We start from the raw sequence: 21,781 nt of genomic DNA, 5'->3' as shown, positions 1-21,781 counted from the left end.
ATGAATTTGGAAAACAGCATGGAACAATGAGAAAAAACCTGTGTAAAATTACAACATATTCTTCAGAACTTGTACTTTTTAAAAACACAATTATGTTTTTAAAAGTACAAGTTCTGAAGAAATATGTTGTAATCATACACAGGTTCTCCTGATTGTTTGTTCCATGCTGTTATTAAATTACTCAAATATAATAAAGTATTTCATGGAAAAGAAGTTATGATGTTCCTTATCTTGTTTTATTTTTCATCGGGGGGGGGGGGGGGTCACCAAAGTTTTCACTGGTAAAAATATGGGTCCCTTAAGAAAAAGGTTGAGAACCACTGTCCAAGATAAATATAAGTCCAGTTGCCTGGGATACAATTTGTTGCCCAGAGATAACGATGACCTGGAGGAATGAGAATATAGACCAATTGCTCATAGTTGTATTCAGCTATAAGCAGCTAATATTGAACTGTATTTATTTTCAGCTTGAACTGCTCTACCCCCTTTTTGAACTGTCCCTCAGCACAGCCCCTCTCAGCTTCAATTTAAGTCTCAGTCATATAAACAATGCTCAGTGTTGTAGAACAGTTAATCAGAATTTAGCTGATCAGCACCAAGAGACTAATAACAAGCTTACGCTCACCTCTGTGCATACAACCATAGTTATAAATCATGTTACTTATTACAATGTTTTTCTATTACGTATGGGTGATCTCACGTGTCACACTGCTGTCCTTGGGGTTATACACACAGTGAGTCAGCCAGATTGCAACCATTTGGTGTTATCAAAATGTAATGATTAACCATCAGGCACTCAGCGTAATCTGTTTGTGGACCATCACAGTCCGTGAGATACTTTTCACTTAGATTTTTTATTGCTAATAAAACCCGTATTTGCGATGTTGTAAATGAATCACTTTGCTACGCAGCAAGTTTGCCTCAGTCATGCTGTGTGTTTTCTTCAACTCCATGTTTATGGATTATTCCCAGCTCTGTTTTTGTTGAAGGTGCTCATCCAAAATTGGGCTTTGGCTCACTGTACAAAGCTGAAGAGATGCCGCTGTGCTTAGCCTTGAACTCTGGTTGCAGAAATACACGAGTCATCACATGGATCACAGCTTCAACAGAACAATACTGTTCATTCTTGTACCAAGAGTCTCTCTCTCTCCACGCAGACACCCACACATACAAACCCGCAACAAGCTTCTCACTCAATGTGGTTTGTGTTGAACTAGAGTCCGGAAGCAATTTCCCTCTGGAGTACCTTTAACTTCTTTTAACTTTTAACTTTAAAGACTGCACAAATTACGAGGGTTTTGTGCAGTAACACAAAACTTCATTTTTAGGCCCTGGCTGCTTCAGGATACACTGAAGATAGGCTATCTTCAGTCTTACTGTTTAGTAGTAGGGACCTTTATCTGCTCTCAATATCTCTCTGAATTTCTTGTACATACCGTGTCTATTAATTGAGGAACAAAGAGAATCCAAAATCACACATCAGCCCCTTCAACCCATCCGTATGAATGACTGCCTGAGATTAATCAGATGGGACTTGAGTTCCCAGAATGGATGGCGTGGAGAGAGAGAGACGGCGTGCAGAAGAGGATTGGAAACATAACAGGAAAAGGGGTCTAATGAGCCCCCACCCACCCCCTCTCTAAACACATTCCCTTTTTGGGAAGGCTGTTCCCTCTTACACAGGAAAAACAGAAGAGGAATAGTTATGCAAGCCTGTGCTTCTCTCTTTTCTCCTCTTACATGACGGAAATATTGAACTTTAGACACTTCTCAGCACTGAGGAGTGTCTGTGGGCTGGATTCTCTCAATGACTTTGACTACTACTGTCAAGTTCTTTCATTTACAGGAGGCATGTGGCATGTGTGCGCTTCTTGCAGATGTGAAACAAGGCACTGAGGACTGCCAGGAATTAAACCTCAGTAACTGAGGAAGTGAGGACACTAAAAGAGCCTTAACCCATCTGTTTTCTCACGTTAAGTCAGTTCATTTTTGGCGTTGTAGTCTTTTTATTTCTCTGCACAAGGACGTTTTTTCTTTCAGTTTTAAAGCCTCATGGCTCAAAGTCCCTCAGACGTACGTCCTGTGATTGTCTTTGGAGTGTGAGTGGACAGAGAGCAGGAGCTTTCAAGTCAACCTCAGGCGTCTGGACGTCTGGTTAAGGGCAACTGAAGCCATCAGCGTGGACCATGTGTGCTGCAGCCTTGGATGAATACTGTGGGTCCATTTTCTGGGTGAGTTCAACAATGAAAAACAACAAAAGCTACGAGAGAGACTGGGAGTTTAGGGAAATTGTGGAGTTCAGTCGACTCACTTTAGACCCATGCTAAAGTCACAACATTAAAAACAGTGAAAAACTTTTGACACACGTAAGCGATGTAATCAGAGGGTGACAACACTTGTAGACACTATACTCAACAGTACAACATCTCTTTTTCTGTTATGACATAGGAATAGGATTTTAACGGACAGAAACTTCTGTTACTCTGTACATGTTTTTATATAGTTATATTATCAGTTCTACATACCATGTCATAACTACTGTAGCTGATGGGTATGTATGAAGCAATTCAGCTAAGAAATGTGCAAGGAAGACCATGGAGAATATACTGAAAGCATTTTATGTTTTCAACCCCTGTTCACAGTGAGCCCAGTGAACATGTGACTGTCCTTAAGTCAGACATGACTCAGCATGTCCATCCGCTACAGTATATGTTTACAAACTGTGACTTTCAATCCCTTGGAATTGATAATTTGGCCAATAATCTTTAATGAATCAACTGAATCTCTCTCTCTCTCTCCATATATACATATATATATACACACATGGTATTTTGCTTTAATGTCTTGAAAGAGAGGATTTACTGGTTTTCTTCTTGTCAAACTGAAACTGAGGTCAGATGTGAAACATATGACTTTTGATGAAAGAAATGAATAACATCAGTAGATGCTGCTGTAAAGATTTAGTTTTTCTCATGGAGGATTTTGTCCATTTAAAACATCCACATTAATAAACACCTCCTCCTTCTGTCTAAAAAATACCACGCATCCGTCCAGACATACTGCTACATGCCCTCTTGGAGAGTAGAACAAAGCTTCATCTGACAACAGTTTGCTACTACAGACAATCTCAGTAATTTCCAAGTGCTTAAAATGCTAATACTAAATATATTTTTCTGTACTCTGTCAGAGTCTTTTGTTCTTACAACAAATTAAAATCAGTAATGAGCTCCTTTCACACCACATTTCCATCAGTCCATTAGAACGTGCCCCTCCATCGTTAACCTCTCCAGAAGTGCACTTTCCACCTGCTGCTGTAAATCATAAGCAGCGACTGAGGATTTAATCACATGTGAGTCGCTGTTGATTAAATTTCTAATTAGGGAGTTGTTGGGTGTCCCTGTGGTGTAATATAGCACAGGCTCTGGAGGGGCATGGATGAGAGTGTATTTGTATTATATTTGTCTGACATTATGGGGGCGACATGATTTTGTGAGGCTCTGTTTATCCACATGTGATGATTGTTTGTGTGTGCACTTCAGAATGCCTCATATGTGAATCGAGAAGACCCAGATCTCCCAGTATGTGTGGAGCAGACGTTGCTGGTCTGGATCCCCCTGGGGTTCCTGTGGCTCTGTGCCCCGTGGCACCTGGTGTCTCTCTGCAGAAGAACACAAGTGAACACAAAACACCTGTCCAAGATCTACCTCTGCAAACAGGTAACGCACACAGTAAGAAAAAGAAACAAGTAAAGACAGTGCTCCAGATAAAATGTAATCGCCTGTAATTTAAGAAACCATAGCACAAGAGGTCAAAAATACAATTATTATTTCCTCCTGTTACATTTTTAGATGTAATAATAAGTGGTATCTTAAAATAATAATAGTCATTATATAATCATATATAATAATGTGTGTGTTTGGTGTAGTTTTTACACAAATAACTTCAATTATATCATTGGATATTCTTGAAATGACATACATTTGCTCCTTTTCCTTCTTTAAAATGTCCAGTATCTGTGCAAAGTGTACAAATGTTTTGGTGTCTCCTCCACCTGCTCTGCTTCTTTAACTACATGCAATGGCAGCTATTTTACCTTCTAGTATCAAACTCTGCACTTGCATCATTCTCCACTGTTAAGTTCAAACCTTGTCTCCTCTCCTCAGCTCGTGGTGTCTCTGTTGTTGCTCGTGGCCATAGCAGCCCTGGCAGTCACACTCGGAGAGGATTATGGTTCAGGTGAAGACCCACCGTCAACAGAGAAACATGCTGGTGTATACTATGCAAACCCAGTCCTCTTTGCTGTTACATGGGTAAATACAAAATGTTTTTCCATTTCTTGTTCTGCTCTAGTGCTTGAGATGGAAAGATTATGTATTATTTATAAATATATGTATATATTTATTTAAATTCCTCTTGTCCTCTTTGTTAGATCCTTCTGCTGTTATGCCAGGAGGGAGTGAGGCGAAGTGAAGGAGCAGTGGACTCAGCCACTCTCTTCCTCTTCTGGTTGCTACTTGTTCTGTGCGACGTCTTCCCTTTCCAGACCCTTCTACGGGAGGCACTCAGGCAGGTATGATGACAAACCTTCAGTCATTAAGCTGGCAGATAGCTGAATACAGACTTTGATCTTTAGTCAGATCTAATGCATACTTGTTGTGATTCATTGTACCCCACCATATTTATAGTAATGCACCATTCCCTGATGCACCCTGAACACCTCTTTTCCACCCATCAGGGAGAAATCGGTGATCTGCCTCGTTTTTGCCTTTTCTACATCTCCTTTGGCCTGGAAGTGATTGCTCTTTTTCTCTCTGCTGTGGCTGATGTCTCTCCAGAGGATGAGGAGCTTGTGAAAAAGGTACGTATAGCCACCCAGATGGAAGTATTTTTTCATACTGTGGAATTCATAATAATATACTGTAGAAAATGTAATACACACAATACTGTATGTCTGCTTATCTGAAATTGTTTTGGTCCTCAGAATCCCGAAGCGGGCGCAGTGTTTTTGAGCAGAATCACATTCGACTGGTTTAACAGGTGAGTTAAAAGTTGTTACATTTTAAATCCAACTCATGTGTATAGGCTGTGACTTTCAACTTCTCATCATCCCACCAGCATGGTGGTGAAAGGCTACAAGCAGCCCCTGGTTCAGGAGGACATGTGGGACCTGAATGAGACAGACAGCACTGCTTATATCAACCAGCGCTTCCAGTATTTCATGCAGCCGGAGTTGGCTGCCGCTCGGGTCCGCTACCAAAAGCAGATGAAGAAGAAACAGGAAAAGAACAAGGACAAAGCTCAGGACGAGGCCTTTCAAAATGGTCTGTCCAATGGTCTGGGGAAAGGCGTCAGTCAGGATGTGCTGATGATGGTGAGAGTTTGGAAAATGGATTTTATTTTCAGTAAATAATCAGCATTATATTGGGTTGAATGCCAACTTATTTTCTTTAGGAGGAGAAGGGAAAGAAGGAGGATGAAAAGAAGAAGAAAAAGAAAAAGGACAAAAAGAAGGAAGAAGATGATTATCCCAACTCATGGCTGGTTACCACCATTTACAAGACCTTCAAAGGGGTGCTCTTTGAATCTGCTGTGTTCAAACTCCTACAGGACCTACTGGCGTTCGCCAGTCCTCAACTCCTGAAGTGAGTCTTTTAAACAAAATCTCTCATCAGTCAGGATTTTGTTATTTGGTTGTGATCAGCTGTTTTATGAGCAGCAGATTAATGTGTCTTTACAATTTTTTTTTATTGATTGTGGTTTTGAAGTACTTTTGCTACCTGCTACATTTGCTACCAGTACTCCAAAAAAAAAAAAAAAAGAATTGATGACAAATCTTGAATTCGACACGTAGTCTCAATAACTGTCAACAGAGCAATGTTCACTGCTTTACACTGTCACCATCCTCTGCAATCATTAACTGAGAGTCGTATACCTACAAACACAAACGGTAAGATGCTGAACTAGTGACAGAGCAGGAAGCCACGAGACGCACATGACAGGAATTGATCTCTTTTTTCACCGTGATCATATAATTAAATCCACAATGAACACTACAACACACTATGGAAGCATAGAAGTGCAAAATAATATAATATAATTTGTTTTTCCATCTTTACTTTACTTTATTAGACTTTGCACAGCTCCCTCTGAAGCCATAAAAGGCCTTATATAACTTAATGCATTGGTCTCCCCAAAACCTGTAGGCAGACTCTCTGCTATGTGAATGAACCAACCCTTGAGCTCAGCCATATAATACTGTGTGGTTAGTTTAAACATCAACTGACAATCAACACGAATGGCTTACAGAGGGGGAGGAAAGTGGTGAAACAACACAAAGTAAGTAGGAGGCTAAATGAAAGAAAATGAAAACATATTTCACATGATTAAGGTTAGAAATCTATTTTCCAAGAGAGACCTGACGACAACAAACAATCCCAAGAACATAAAAAACAATTACAAAAGAAACTAAGAAACAAAGTCATAAAAAACACAAGATACAATAATAATTGTGCATTTCTGTGCACATAGGGAATATGAAAGGTTAAGTAGTGTAATGACTGACATTTCATCTTGACTGTAGGTCGGTGCAACACACTCAGTGATACAGTTGCGTCATTGTGTAGTGCAGGAAAGGGTGGAGGGCAGGCCCCTGTGGCAGCCCATTTGTTGTTGAGCTTCCCTATTGATTAACTTCCTTTTTTCTTTTCCACAGATTGATGGTCTCCTTCACTCAGGACAAATCCAGATATACCTGGGAAGGCTATGTGTATGCAGTGCTGCTGCTGCTGGTGGCCATTCTGCAGTCTCTGTTCCTGCAGCAGTACTTCCAGCGCTGCTTTGTACTGGGGATGAAGGTTCGCACCGCCATCATAGCTGCCGTGTACAAAAAGGTAAAAAAAAAAAAAAAAAATGGGAGTGGGAGTGGGAGAACAATAACATTTTCTTACTTCACATCACACAGCTGAAATTAAACAAGAGGCAACCAGCCAGGACACCCATCAGCATTTCACCATGTCATGACTGGTATTGTTTAGTCTATGTGTGTCATCATGGCAAAATATGGTGCAAGAAGCGCTCATGAAATGTAACAGGGTTGTGGTCAAGACCAAAATGGCGTTTTCAAAACAGATGGTGTCACCAATTAACAAGATGCTCTCTGCTTTCATGAGTTTTCAGTACACATGGGTCACACCATACCCATCTTTGAACTTTCCCTTCAGTTTGATTTTTGCTACCTGATGCACGACTGCAATGCTGTCACCTTGACAAAATCAGCCCACAGACAAACAAACGCCTGCCACAGCAATCAGCCATCACATCCAAAACGAACATAATGTCAGAACCGATGTCACAACTGGTAATTACCACCTCAGTCCCTGTCATTAGAAATAGATTGCCAGATGTACTGTAGCTTTCAACACACAACCAAGAGACTGGCCATCTGTATGATGGAAAAATCACTTTCATTGACATGTGATGCACACATACTTTACCCTCTCACAGAAGAAAATAACATAAGATGCCTGGGCTCTTTGCCTCAGCCACACTTAAGTATAGCAATTTCCTGAGCTATTCAATGACCTATACATTTGGGTACCTGTACATGATGCGATTACTGCACATCACAAGTCAAGTTTATGTTTTGTTGACTCTGTGACACTGTGTGTATCCCCCCCCCCCCCCATCTCCTTCTTTATCCCTTTTCCAAGGCTTTGGTGGTGTCTAATGACACTCGTAAAGAGTCGACCGTTGGAGAAACAGTGAATCTGATGTCAGCCGACGCCCAGCGCTTCAGCGATGTGACCAACTTCATCCACCTGCTCTGGTCCTGCCCTCTGCAGATCATTCTGGCCATTGTTTTCTTGTGGCTGGAGCTGGGACCCGCTGTGTTGGCAGGATTGGCAGTCATGGTGCTAATGGTGCCGATCAATGGATTTTTAGCCACTAAGGCCAGAAAACTCCAGGTCAGCAGTATTGTACACATATACAGTTGTTACAGTTGTTTTATCTTTAGAAAATGCTGCACTGTGTGTAACAGAAATAGCATAACACTTACTTGATTAGAAACTAATTAATTAGTAATACTGAATAACAAAGTCACTGAATTAGTACTAATCAGTAGAGAAACTCAGAACTTCACAGAATAAAACCACAATCCATTTCCATGGATCACAAGGTTGTGCTCGTGGAACTTGACACTAATTACATTCCCTCTGCAAACAGAGGTGACAGAAGCAAACAGAAGCGCAGAGGCCTGAGCCCTTTGTACCAGAAATACCAACAACCGTGCATGAAGCATTCATTATTAGGGACTGGAGGGCTCATGTTGTTTACTTTTGCATGTTATTTATTTTTTATTTTTTTATAGTACATCAGACCAAAAATGCATATTAACAGCCAATTGGAAAATGCAAGTTTTGCAGACTGTACATACTGTTTCCTTTGCAATCCATCAATTATGAGAAAGGCCTCTTTAAATATGCTGTCAAATCAATGAAAGATGTGCGCCCTTTAAAGTCAGCAAAGTGCACAAGTGTTTAATCTATTTTCTTGGCAGGCCTTGGATTGATGTGATTGAATGTTTTCTATAATGAATAAGATGATGGTGTTTTACCAGGAGATATGAAATGACTTCATCTGTATGTCAAACCTCTATTCTTGGCTAAATGATTTTCTTATTTTTCTAATTGATATGAGTTTTTCTTTTCTTTTTACCATGAGGTCAGTTAGACTTCCCTGCTGATGAACATTGTCTTTTTTCAGATTGAGAACATGAAGTTCAAAGACAAGAGACTGAAAATCATGAATGAAATACTCAATGGGATCAAGGTCAGTGCCTTATTCAATCTATGCAGAGTTACCCTGCCCCCCAAATGATGTAAGATCACGACCTCTGCTGCTATTTCTTTTTTGACAAATACTTCAGGCAGAGTGGAGGAGGGGGGGCTGAGGCTCTAATTGAGACCTTCCTGAGAATAAAAGACTTTAACGCTCCAGGAAAAAGCTGAAATGCTAGTCTGCAGTTCCTGCCATTGTACTGAATCTACCACCTATGGTTTTTTGGCATTGATCACATAAGATTTGAACACTAGTGCTCTGTTCCCCCGCCCTTCCTTTTCCATGTCCGTTGGCAATGCCATCTCCTCCAGATTCTGAAGCTGTATGCATGGGAGCCATCCTTCCAGGCGCAGGTGGAAAGTATTAGGGGGCAAGAACTGAATGTCATGAAAAAGTTTGCCTACCTGACATCTGTCTCTACCTTCATCTTCAGCTGTGCTCCTGCTCTGGTGAGTGCTGTGAAGAAGAGTCACAAAAAGATGTGACACTTCAGATTAAATACGATCTTTTCAAATGCTTTTTTCCCCCTTCCCTCACTTTTCTTTTGGCCACAGGTTTCTTTGGCCACCTTTGCAGTGTTCGTAGGGGTGAGCTCGGAGAATGTGCTGACAGCCGAGAAAGCATTCACCTCCATCTCACTTTTCAACATCCTCCGATTTCCCCTGGCCATGCTGCCCATGCTCATTGCTGCCATTGTTCAAGTGAGGAAGCAGCAACCCACAGTGCATGCACACATATTAAACGAATGCCTAAAGCCTCTTAACCTGTGCGTGTGTTTGTTTCGTTTGTCACTTTAGACAACAGTATCCAGGAAGCGCCTGGAGAAGTTTTTGGCAGGGGAAGATCTTGACAGTGACATTGTGCAGCATGACCCCAGTTTCAGTACGTTCACCATCAGCACTCGCTCCTGCTTCTCCGCTGAGCACTAAAGATGTTACCACTTTGTTGGTACATGTGCAGTTAACATGTCTCTGTGCTTTTCTTTTCATCAGGCACTGCCATCAGTGTGTGTGACGGCTCTTTTGCTTGGGAAAAAGATGCTGAGCCTCTGCTGAAAAAGTACGTCTATCTTTTGAATTTTGTAAAAAGAAAAAAAAAGAAAAGAAAGAAAGAAAAGAAAAAAAACTCTTACAAAATTGACCACATTTCTTCTGTGTGTATTTTCCAGTGTGTCCTTAGATGTTAAGCCCGGTCGGTTGGTGGCCGTGGTGGGAGCTGTGGGCTCAGGAAAGTCCTCTCTCATGTCAGCCCTCCTGGGAGAAATGCACAGCACCAAAGGCTTCATCAACATTCAGGTGATATTTTAACTTTTCTTTTCATGTATTTCTAACAATAAAAAAGTGTGTTTGTTCCAAAATATGTGCACACAAACCATTGTGTCAGTTGATCAATTCACTGAATGGAAAACTCTGAATAACTCTGCAGCAGTTGTTGAATCATTTAGGATTAAAACACAGCAATGAAGAATACATCCTGAATGACTTTATGTTGCAAATATTGCAAACAACAAGGCATGAAACAAAGAAGCCTCTCAAGTCAAAGATTATACACAACACATACAAAAGCTCTGATGTGATCAGCTTGAAGGTAGATGAGTCCATTTTCCAGGAGCGAAATAAAGAAAAGCTGCAGTCATCTGCTGTAAAATATCTGTGAGTTAGGGGGGAAAAAAAACAAATTTCACCTTTATTTCTTGGAATGGCAAACTCTTTCTTTCTAAATCACTCGAACAAAAGGTGAGAACTTCAGCTTTACTGCTGCGCAAGAAATGTTTTCTTTCTAGACAAACACAGCAGTTACATCCATAATATAGAGCTGAGACATACAATGTAGAGCCAGTTAGAACAACACCATTGCAGACTAAAACTAAAGCTGATGGTTTACAGAAGTACAGTGCAAAGCTTTAGTTCCACCTGCTCAAAAATGAGTTTGATCCCAGGTTTACCCATGGTGAACTGAGAATATCTTTAAAATTCTTTGTGATTCCCTGAGTAGATCCAATAGTGAGGGCTGATGGAGCTAATATAATATTTTCCCTCATAAATGATGTAAAAACGTGGGCTGAGTGAAAACCTTAATGAATTCCTCCTTTTTAATGGGAGGTGGCTGGACATCAGTGTTGTTGTTTGAGGAAAGCCAGAGCCTGACTCTTATTGTCTTTTTTCCCCAGGGCTCCCTTGCATTTGTGCCGCAGCAAGCCTGGATCCAAAATGCCACAGTGAGGGATAATATTCTTTTTGGCTCCCCGCTTGAGGAAAGGAGGCTCCAGGAGGTGATACAGGCCTGTGCCCTGGCCCCGGACCTGGAGCTGCTGGCTGGTGGAGACCTCGCTGAGATTGGAGAGAAGGTGAGAAAAATGAAAGAATGATTTTGATAGAATAGAAAATCAACTTGCAAGCATGGCCGTAGCCAGCTATGAGGTGAATTTCGGTGAATTTCAGTGAGAAAAAAATTGAAGAAGCCACAGCCTAAATAGCATGATAACCATATCGGTCATCTTTCATTTTGAAACGACACGCGGGAAGTTGATGTATCGGCAGATCGCAGATTTCACTGCACTTTATTTAAAGCAGAAGTAAGCAGAATGTTTGTGTTAATATAAGTCTTAAATAGTTATATCTTCCGACAGCAATCACTTACATAGAGTGTTTGGTCTGAAACACGGGTCAGTCACTCTGCTCTGCTGTAAGCCGAGGAGAAAACTTACCTTGTATCCTACAACCTTTATCCAATGAGGAGAGAGAACGGCATAAAGGGGCGGTCCTCTGTGTGTGTGTGCAGCCAAGGGATGCGCGTGAATGTGGTGACGTAGGGATGAGGGCGGGGACTGCTAACTCCATCCGCTGACAGGAAGTTAGCCAAAACGACCGGATCGCTTACTTCTGCTTTAATGGAGAGGGAACAATACCTGATGTTCTCAGCTGTAAACGGTAGGTTAATAAAAGGCTGAAAAGCACAGGACATTTCCTGCTAGTCAGCGGTATAAAGCTCAATCAGCCTCCTTTCATACCAAATGGGTCTATAATAATAATAATAATAAGGTTGGGGCGGTGTTTAGCTCAGTTGGTAGAACACCTGCATGTGTTCAGGCTAATAATCCTCACTGCAGGCGAACCCGGTTCAAATCCCACGCTGAGCAGCCCTATCCTGCGTGTCATTCCCCCGCTCTCTCCCTCCCATTTCCTGCCTCTCTCAACTATCCTGTAACCCCCCCAGTCTATTTTATATCATTGTGGGTCATTTTGATGTAATGATATACAGGTACTTGCTAACTACTAGCTAGAGGGGTCCAAAGTGAAGCATAGTTTTTTGTCAATAATGTGAACATTTTCCACATGTTCACATACCCCCCACCACCCCCTCTGGACCTCACCAATCTCAAAACCCTGGCTACGGCCCTGCTTGCAAGGACTTTGCACTCACTCAGAAATCCATGACATCTTGTTAATTTTTTTTTTGCAAGGTTGTGCATAATGATGTACATGATATAATATAAAATAATAAGCTATGTTTCCTCTCCTCTCCTCTCCTCTCCTCAGGGCATCAATCTCTCAGGGGGTCAGAAGCAACGTGTTAGCTTGGCCAGAGCAGCTTACAGTCAGGCTGACATTTATCTCTTGGATGACCCCTTGTCTGCTGTGGACTCTCATGTAGGGAAGCATCTCTTTGATAAAGTTATTGGACCCAAGGGGCTTCTCAAAGATAAGGTTTGTACTGAACCTCAGTTAAAGCATTGATCAGGAGATTCTCTATCTGCTCAATACAATATATTGGCTACCTGACAGTTTGGCACATTTGAAAATAGATGTTAAATTGTGATTTCTAGTCATTTCATAGTGTGCTCTTTTTCTTAAACTATTTTCCAAAATGAGTATTGTTTTTTTACTGAGGCCCAGTGTGTTTTTTTTTCCTAAACAGACTCGTATCCTGGTGACTCATGGAGTGAGCTTCCTTCCTTACGTAGATGAAATAGTGGTCCTGCAGGATGGGATGATTTCTGAGGTTGGATCCTACAAAAGCCTCCGTTCAAGCAGAGGAGCTTTCTCAGAGTTTCTCAACACATATGCCAGAGAGCAAAGCAATCGGACCTATTCAGAGTCAGGTAAAGCTGACATATTCAAATCTGACTGTTTATGTATGAATATAGACATTTCAGTTTCAATTAGCATCATTTCAATTAGCATTTGTTCCAGTACTTCATACTTGTATGATTCACTCATTAACCCCAAGCACTGTCAAGTTAATCACGTATGTGACCGTATTTATTCAGATCGTTGCCAGGTTACTGCCGACGTAGAGCTCATCCCTGAAGGAGAGGATACTCAACCTGACTCTCCTTTGGAGGACACGGTGGCTGTTACACTGAAGAGAGAGACCAGTATCCGCCGCAGCCAACGCAACGGCAGGTTAGAGCATATTGTGAGGGAGTAATGCGAGGGGGAGGGAGGGGTTTCTTGACCAAGTTAACATTATTACAAGATCTCATGCCCAGAAAACAAGGACAATATTTTATCTACTACTAAGTTACTAATAATCTGTAGTTTTGTTTTGTTTTGTTGTTGTTGTTGTTGTTGTTGTTGTTGTTGTTGTTGTCTTAATTGTGTGTGTTTTCTCTCCTTTTTTAGTGTCAGACTAAGAAAAAACAGCTCCTTTAAAAAAACTGAGGATGTTGGTGAGTCAAAGAAAGGCCAGAGGCTCATAGAGAAAGAGGCTATGGAGACAGGACAGGTAATAAAAGTTGTTGGTCTGCCTCAATACAATGACCCAAAATTAGAAACCGTTTTTCCTGAGACGTTTCTGCTCTTTGACATCCAGGTGAAGTTCTCGGTCTACCTCCAGTACCTGCGTGCCATGGGCTGGGGTTATGCAGCCATGGTCTTTGTGGTTTACTTCATCCAGAACATTGCTTTTATCGGTCAGAACCTGTGGCTGAGTGACTGGACCAATGATGCGGTGGACTTCTACAACAAGACATACCCTGCCTCGATGAGAGACACCAGGGTGGGAGTGTTCGGAGCTCTGGGGGTGGCTCAAGGTAACTGAACAAGTCCTCTCACTACAGTCACGCCTTTTATATTTGGCAAATATTTTCTGATTCACGTCAAATAACAAAATAGATATTTTTTCTGAAACTCACTGTCTCTCCTTTTTTATTAATGATAAAGTGTTCTTCCTTTATTTAATATGCAGCCTGTACATTGAGTTTCGACACATCTCACATATCATGTACAGTAAAGTGATCCTTCGCCATATACTTATGGATAATAAAAGATTATATCCATTTAATTTGATTTTAATTACTTGAAGCAACAGACTTAACTGACTTGAAGTGTCTACATATTTAAGGTTGTTCCATATTATTGAGCACCAAGTCAAGAAGAGATAATCAAAGCACATAACTGTGTACAACCACAACCTGTCATTGTTGTAGTTTGTTTACAAACAGAATCTAACATGTTAAATGGATAATAATTTATTCAACTTATATAACGCCCTCCCAACTCTGTCTGTAACATACAGACACTGCGAGTAGCAATCATTTCAATTTCAATTTATTTATTTGTTTTTGGAGGTCAGTGTACAGCATTCAGCACCAAAGCCCTTCTCAATATTAGAACGTCTCTGTTCAGCACTCCCTCCAAGGGGGTGCGGCTGCACCCAATTGCAGCCTTTGGCTGATTCACATTGCCAGTCCCCCTGCCGGGTGTTATTAGGCACACTCCCTTAAAAGAAAATCAAAAACAGTAATAACAATAATACAATCAAGTAAATACAGGCGTGTGGGAAGCAGTCTGCCATCATATAAAACTAAACAATACAACATAATACAATTATTTATAATAGAACACAGTGTGGTGCAAAGCACAGGCAATCATCTTCTTATGTAACTCTTAACAAAAGATTTGAACTTAACACAGAGTTTCCTTGCATGAAGAAAGCATTTGCTTAGGTCCTGTACTTATTTCCCCTCAGAGGATGAACTATGTCAGGGTGTTAAAAAGATGCACAATTGAGTGTCTCATTGAAGTCGAAGGGGTTTTGAATTTAATAGTGAACCTCTGGAACCTTGGGGAGTATAAGAATACAGTAGCAGAGCTTGAACTGAGGAATCTCTGTGCTACTTTTGTCATTTTTGTGGCTCGTCACTAGTGGCTGACTCCAGAAAGGTTTTGTTTTTATTTCCTTTGCAAAGTGCTGCTCGGGTTATTCAGCAAATTGCTCTTTCTGAAATGACGTTTTTCTCTATTGCATTTTAGTGACTGAATCTGCTGCAAAGCATAGATGAAACACCAATTAAGATGACATTGCATTACTTCAGAACTTCAGAAAGAGTTTATGTGCTGCTCCATTAAATCAAATATAGCTGAATACCTAAGGCCGTGGGAAGAAATAGACATGACGTGTTAATGCCTGTAAAATGGTTAAATGGACTTTTCTCCTCTTCACATTTGTCCTTCTTTTACAGTACCAGCGTAAATGTGCCTTTGTGATTCTATGAGTTTTTATCTGTCTTGATTTAAAAGCTCTCTTTAGACTTAGTTTGAGTTCTTTGCACTTCTTTCCTCATTCATGCTTTTGTGGAAAAATAGATGTAATTGTATGTGAAAATCTAGTTGCAAGGTATACATTTAAAAGTCTCTCCTTTCCTGGCAGGCTTCTTTGTGTTCCTCGGTACACTGCTCTTAGCCAATTCATCAGTCGCTGCATCACAAATCCTACACTCAAAACTGCTTAACAACATGCTGCGTGTTCCCATGGTGTTCTTTGACACTACGCCTATCGGAAGAGTGGTCAACCGCTTTGCAAAGGTAGTAACTCTTATTTTTCATTTGTTTTATTTATTCATTTTGACTTTTAAGGGTGTGGAATTCAAAGCAATTTTACCATTCAAACAAAATGATTTCATTAGTTCTGCCTGTGACATTCATTAGGCTCCACAAAGTCAAGGACAAAACTGAGGATGCCTACACCTGAGGAACACTTTTGAATAACATTTTTTATTAAAACTAAAAGATGCCACATCACAGATTTTTTCCCCGCATGAAGGACTAGTGCAAGATGGCCTCGTTCTGGCTCAGTTTCTACAAGCTTGTAAGACAAGTAGACAGTCCTTAAAAACAAGTTTAAAAGAATCAGAAACTGGCAGGCAAACAGTGTTCGGATTTTCTAACAGGTCAAATGGGTTTCAAGCCCAGCTGGTCTTCATTGGCACATATTCAGATATGTGAACTTTTAATTACAGCATTTTAACAGTTGCTGGGGAAAAATAGAGGGATTCATTGAGATGGAATTTTTTTTAATCTGTTCATTTGGAAGCACTTGTAATAAATGACCTAACTTTCTTAACACTGTTCCTAAAGGACATTTTCACAATAGACGAAGCCATTCCTCAATCCTTCCGCTCCTGGCTCCTGTGTCTGCTGGGTGTACTGGGGACACTGTTTGTCATCTGTCTGGCTACTCCTTTCTTCACCATCATCATCATTCCTCTGGGCCTGGTCTACTTCTTTGTGCAGGTGAACCAAACAAGACAAAACAAGAAGACTGAAATGTATATCTTGTAATCTTACAGCCTGAAATGAAAACAGTGAATATTAAAGGGAGGTAGACTTGACAATCCAGTTAATGTTTCCATTGACCTCTGTTGTGTTGCCCTCTCTCTTCACCCAGCGCTTCTACGTAGCCTCTTCAAGACAGCTGCGTCGGCTGGACTCGGTGTCTCGCTCTCCCATATACTCTCACTTCGGAGAGACAGTTTCTGGTCTGTCAGTGATCAGGGCGTACAGCCATCAAGAAAGGTTTCTCAAACACAACGAAATAACTATCGATGAAAACCTAAAGAGCGTCTACCCGTGGATAGTGTCAAACAGGTCAGATAACTACAAACATGAAATCCAGGCACTTTTTTTAAAATGGGGTTTTCAGTTTGCTGATAAATGATGACGCCTTTAAATCTGTGTGTTTACTTTACAGGTGGCTGGCCATCCGTCTTGAGTTCCTGGGAAACCTGGTGGTGTTTTTTGCGGCTTTGTTTGCGGTTATTTCCAGAGACTCTCTGGACAGCGGCCTGGTTGGCCTGTCAATATCTTATGCCCTTAATGTTAGTTCACCAATACACACCCACATCAAGCACACCGCAATGGGTTGATGCCAATGCCTACATACAGTGATAATAGCAATAATTCTGGTGACGATGGTAAGGTACAACCTTCAAAACCATGTAAACTGAGCTCTCTCTCCTATTTGGGCTCTGCAGGTGACTCAGACCCTCAACTGGTTGGTGCGAATGACCTCAGAGCTGGAAACCAACATTGTTGCCGTGGAGAGAGTGAGTGAATACACAGAGCTAGAGAATGAGGTATGTTGAATTCACAAATCACTCCAGGAACATGACCCCCACTGGCACATGCTGCAAAAATAGGATATGCACTTATTTTTCTGACATTTAGATACTGAAGTTGAAGAGCTGGGCTTTCACATTATTTATCCTTTGATTCTGTCACATTTTTTGAGAAATATTTTTCTTTTGTTATGCAGCTTTGTAAGATCCATCTAAAAGTGCCCCTAGATAGTATCATTGTTTGGTTATTTAGTTAGGTATTTCTCGTCCTTTTATGTGTTAATATTATCCTATTTTTTTAGTAGGTAGTAGTCAGTAGTCAGTCAGTGCCCTTACATATCTGTTGTGCGTGTGCCGTTATTTCTACAGGCTAAGTGGGTCACTGACACTCGGCCTCCAGAGAAGTGGCCCAAGGACGGAAGGTTTCAGTTTGAAAACTACAAGGTCCGCTACAGACCTGGATTAGACCTAGTGCTGCATGGAATCACCTGTGACATCGCCAGCACTGAGAAGGTATGTTTGTGTGTAATAAATAAATACATTTAATTATAAAAATTGTTTTAGTGGTCTGTTTAGCTCTGTGTATACAAGTGAATGTAATATGCAAATACATTAACTAATAACTTCATTTCAACAAAACCTGTATAACCTAAGAAATTATTCATCACTAAAATTAGATGTAAAACAGTTTTAACACAATTGTGTAATCCCTACATCCGTTTTTAGCAGTCACAAACTAAAAATAGTCGTATATAATGCAGCTTCCTTGTGGTGAAACCATCTGTCTCAAAGAAAATAACTACACCTGAATTTCTCCTTTGTCCCCTCTCATTTGAGCTCTCTCATCTCTAGAAGACAATGGTTATCTTTTGTTTACTTAAGCCTGGTCTCCGCTGCTTTTCTTAGCTCCATGCCGACTGAAGTGGCCTGTTTATTTTTTCCCTGGATTTTATATTGATGAAGCTTGAATCGTCTGAGCAGTCGGGGCAGTCACAGGCTACAACACAGGACACACATCTTCAACAAAGCAAAGATGATTATCATTTCCCTCTCCATCAGAGGACTATTGTCTTTGTTTTTTTCACCAATTGATATGTCTTGGACACAGGGAATAGGATTTATAAGATAGTCTGCAAGCTACAGACACACTCCTAACAAATGCTGATCCTTCTCTAAACATAATATTTATGCAATTACCTGGTCCTTTTACACAAGTCCTAAAGGGTTTCACTAACTCAGTATATGCTACAGTGAAAATCACCTTGAAGCTTAAAGATGTCAGCCATTATGTTGCCTCATGTATTTGTGTATTTGGTTTCTCTCTCACTGATTGCAGATTGGTATAGTGGGCCGCACTGGAGCTGGAAAATCAAGTCTGACAAACTGCCTGTTCAGAATCATTGAAGCTGCTGAAGGTCGCATCCTCCTGGACGATGTAGATATCTCCACAATAGGACTGCACGACCTGAGAAACAGCCTCACCATCATACCACAGGTATGCACAATAACATATAAGTAAGTAGTCAGTATAAGTATTCAGTTTTAAAAGGTACTCTGAACAATCCAAACCCTGTGTTCACAGGATCCAGTGTTGTTCTCCGGGACCTTGAGGATGAATCTGGATCCATTTGACAGATTCAGTGATGAGGACATCTGGAGAGTACTGGAGCTCTCTCATCTGAAGGACTACGTGGCAGGGCTGCAGGAAAAATTACAGCATGAAATAGCAGAGGGTGGCGAGAACCTCAGGTGGGACACAGAAATAATTGCCACTTTACAAAGGATTAAAGTCAGAGCAAATGAGAATGCCCTAAAAATACACAAACATAGAGTCAATTCACAACTGGCACAGTTGTGTGCCAGTTGTGAATTGACTTAAGTTATTTCAAAAGCTTTTCTGCAACCTAAAAAATGTTCAAATCTGCAACAATCCAACCTATAGAGCACAATATCCTCTCTGATACAATCAATCATCTAATCCTTCAATTGTTTTCTGTCGTATATATTATTTACTACTTCTATAACTTACCTTTGCCCTTCTAGTAAAGGAATCAGTTTTGATTTATTCAGTCATTCATTCAATTAATCCAGTTTTCAGTTACTTTCTCATTAAAATTAGCTCATGTCAATCAAATGAACTACTGACCAAGTTTAAAATCTACCTGATCATACCCACCAAGATGAATGGAATAAAATCCTAAATACCAGTGTGGTGACCGCCAGATAACCGCATGATCACTGAATTTGTGCTGAGTGTTTTGCACAATCTAAGGCTAATTAAATGTCAGTCCATACCACCAACACAGCTCAAGTGTTTGAGCCACCATTTATTAAAATCTTGTATAACACCAGCGTATTTTTAGCAAGAGCTAATGAGTGTCTCTTTATGGGTGTTTTCATCTCTGTTCTCCATAAACAAAGCAAGAAAAATAATAATGTTACTTTCTTCCCAGTGTTGGGCAGAGGCAGCTGTTGTGTCTGGCTCGAGCGCTGTTAAGAAAGTCTCGTATCTTAATCCTGGATGAGGCCACAGCAGCCGTTGACCTGGAGACAGACAACCTGATTCAGAATACCATTCGCGAGGAGTTTTCACACTGTACTGTCCTTACCATTGCCCACCGTCTGCACAGCATCATGGACAGCTCCAGGTGAGTTACTGTGAATGTATTTCTTCCTTCGCATTTGTTTTATTTTGTGCGAAAAGTGAATTTAAGACTCAGTATTGCACATTGTTTATTTTCAAACGTAACACCTCCCAGGTTCAGTCCCAAACAATGGCCTAGACTGTTTCAGTGTGAGGTTTCAAGGAGCAATTAGGGGTCAGAAGCCCGGTGGTCACAGCTGTGAGGACCCAGTGAGCCCTCATCACCACATCTGTAAAGAGAATCAGACATGAAAAGAGCTTTGAGATTTCAAAGTCTCTAATATCTTGTGCCTGAATGCACAAACAGTTCTATAGACTAGGTAGGAGTAGGGTGAGATTTTATTTTTGCAAGATGAGAGGAGAGAATTTGCTTATGACAAATAGGTCAAAGGTAAATTCTCTCCTCTCATCTTTCATCCTCCCATGTTTGTCATGTTCTTTTCTACCCTGAAGGTCTCTGTGTTGCTGAAGTGCTGTAAAACACTAATGGATGTTCATATCCATCTCTTTCACATTAGTTCATCTGTATTGGATCCTCTTCTCTCAGTCAGTAAGCATGCTGCTCTGCCCTTAACAGTTTATGCTGTGTTCTTTCTCCACAGGGTAATGGTGCTGGATGCTGGTAAAATTGTGGAATTTGATTCTCCAAGCAACCTGCTGAGTAAACAAGGCCATTTCTATGCAATGGCAAAGGATGCTGGGATTACACAAGAAGACATCACAGCACTCTGATTTTGCACTTTTTTATTAGGATGATCACATTTCATACTGTAAATTGTTTATGTTGTTGGATTTAAAAAGTTTTGATTCATTGAATGGTGGAATATTTGTATTTATAGGAAATTATATGAAGCAATCATATTCTGTATGTTTATAATTTTCATATGTGAAGGAAATAAATGTTCTTTCTCAAATTAAGTGTAATTGTTTTTAATGAAAACAACCACCTTTGCTGTTTAAACCTGTTTAGATTTTAAAACTCTCATATTCCAAGTGAACTGATTTGGGAAATGCAATCTGTTGTTCACTAGCTAAGAATTATTAACAGTGGAGATTGATGCCACTCTTTTCTGCACAGTAAACATGAAGCTGGAACAATTTTGTTGACCACATTGTTGACTGTATATACAGTATGTGCTTATCCAGAAATGAAACTGGACTGGTCAGGCCTCACCCCTCACAAAGCAAGACATCTTACTACTGTATATTATTTATGCTCATACAGCCAATGTTCAAAACTCAATACTTAACTTACTTAATTATTTCTTCTAGTTAGAGATGTAATTATATGTAGTGATTTTAAATATACATGTATATGGATAGTAATGATAACCTGTCAGTGGGACTGTAGATGTAAATTAGCCTGGGCTATAATCTCAAACATACTTACATGAACATATACGTATGTCTCATTATTAATGATGCTCTAATGGTAATGCTCTAATAAACTACATTAAATGCAGATGATCTTATGGTCCTGCATATGTGTTGTCATGATCAAATATGTATTGCTCCTGCCACGTCATTTATGCACTAGTAAACATTGCCTTGCACAAGTTACTTGTGCATCCTTGTGGTCAAATTACAAAAAAGCAGAAAGACTTAAAAGTGTCTTATTATGATACGATTATGATGAAGTGCAAGTGAAGGCTGCAGGATCTATACTTTAGCCAATGTAGCTAAGTTGGTAACATCCTGTTTACTTTTTTATTATTATGAACTCCTGCTCAGCCTCTGTATCTTTGTGACGTCTAAGCCCACCTGCGATCAGCTGAGGCTTTCCACAGATCCACAGATTTTATAGCTACAAAGACTCTCTAGAAAAGCTTTTAAGGCCTACTCGTCATCTCACTGGACAGTCTGATCCGAGGGTGGGAGTTTTTTGTTGTTGCTATGTTGTTGGTTTTTTGTTTTGTTTTTTTGCTTCAGCCAGGACCAGAGAAAGCCTTTTGTGGCTT

At 40.4% G+C, this 21,781-nt stretch overlaps 1 protein-coding gene across 2 annotated transcripts; it reads left to right on the top strand.

Moving 5' to 3' along the window:
• Positions 1-1,677: 1,677 nt before the first annotated feature.
• abcc2 (ATP binding cassette subfamily C member 2) lies at positions 1,678-20,735 on the top strand. Of its 2 annotated transcripts, none has more exons than XM_085800103.1 (32): positions 1,678-2,231; positions 3,540-3,716; positions 4,164-4,310; positions 4,430-4,570; positions 4,736-4,858; positions 4,982-5,037; positions 5,116-5,371; positions 5,452-5,642; positions 6,713-6,890; positions 7,710-7,964; positions 8,764-8,829; positions 9,150-9,287; positions 9,393-9,539; positions 9,636-9,720; positions 9,831-9,897; positions 10,007-10,133; positions 11,009-11,185; positions 12,378-12,545; positions 12,757-12,940; positions 13,109-13,244; positions 13,464-13,566; positions 13,654-13,873; positions 15,493-15,647; positions 16,200-16,355; positions 16,510-16,709; positions 16,813-16,939; positions 17,096-17,197; positions 17,549-17,692; positions 18,516-18,674; positions 18,762-18,928; positions 19,633-19,827; positions 20,426-20,735. In XM_085800103.1, exons 1-32 carry the CDS (start codon positions 2,187-2,189, stop codon positions 20,553-20,555), a joined length of 4,722 nt encoding a protein of 1,573 aa, XP_085656229.1. In that variant the 5' UTR covers positions 1,678-2,186; the 3' UTR covers positions 20,556-20,735. The 2 variants fall into 2 exon arrangements, with proteins under 2 accessions (XP_085656229.1, XP_085656230.1); XM_085800104.1 differs by having other exon boundaries at positions 1,857-2,231; positions 5,458-5,642.
• Positions 20,736-21,781: the final 1,046 nt, after the last annotated feature.

The sequence above is a fragment of the Trachurus japonicus genome, chromosome 15 (genome assembly GCF_045865225.1).
Source record: "Trachurus japonicus isolate A0001 chromosome 15, Traja_1.0".
Classification (NCBI taxonomy): domain Eukaryota; kingdom Metazoa; phylum Chordata; class Actinopteri; order Carangiformes; family Carangidae; genus Trachurus; species Trachurus japonicus.
The sequence above is the reverse complement of the archived record's forward strand: the minus strand, read 5'-3'. Positions and strand labels throughout refer to the sequence as shown.

Coding starts and splice junctions, on each gene's coding strand:
- abcc2 (XM_085800103.1), top strand. CDS start 2,187: ATGTGTGCTGCAGCCTTGGATGAATACTGTGGGTCCATTTTCTGG. Junction 13,567..13,653: donor AGGCTATGGAGACAGGACAG/GTAATAAAAGTT, acceptor TTTGACATCCAG/GTGAAGTTCTCGGTCTACCT. Junction 15,648..16,199: donor TGGTCAACCGCTTTGCAAAG/GTAGTAACTCTT, acceptor CTGTTCCTAAAG/GACATTTTCACAATAGACGA.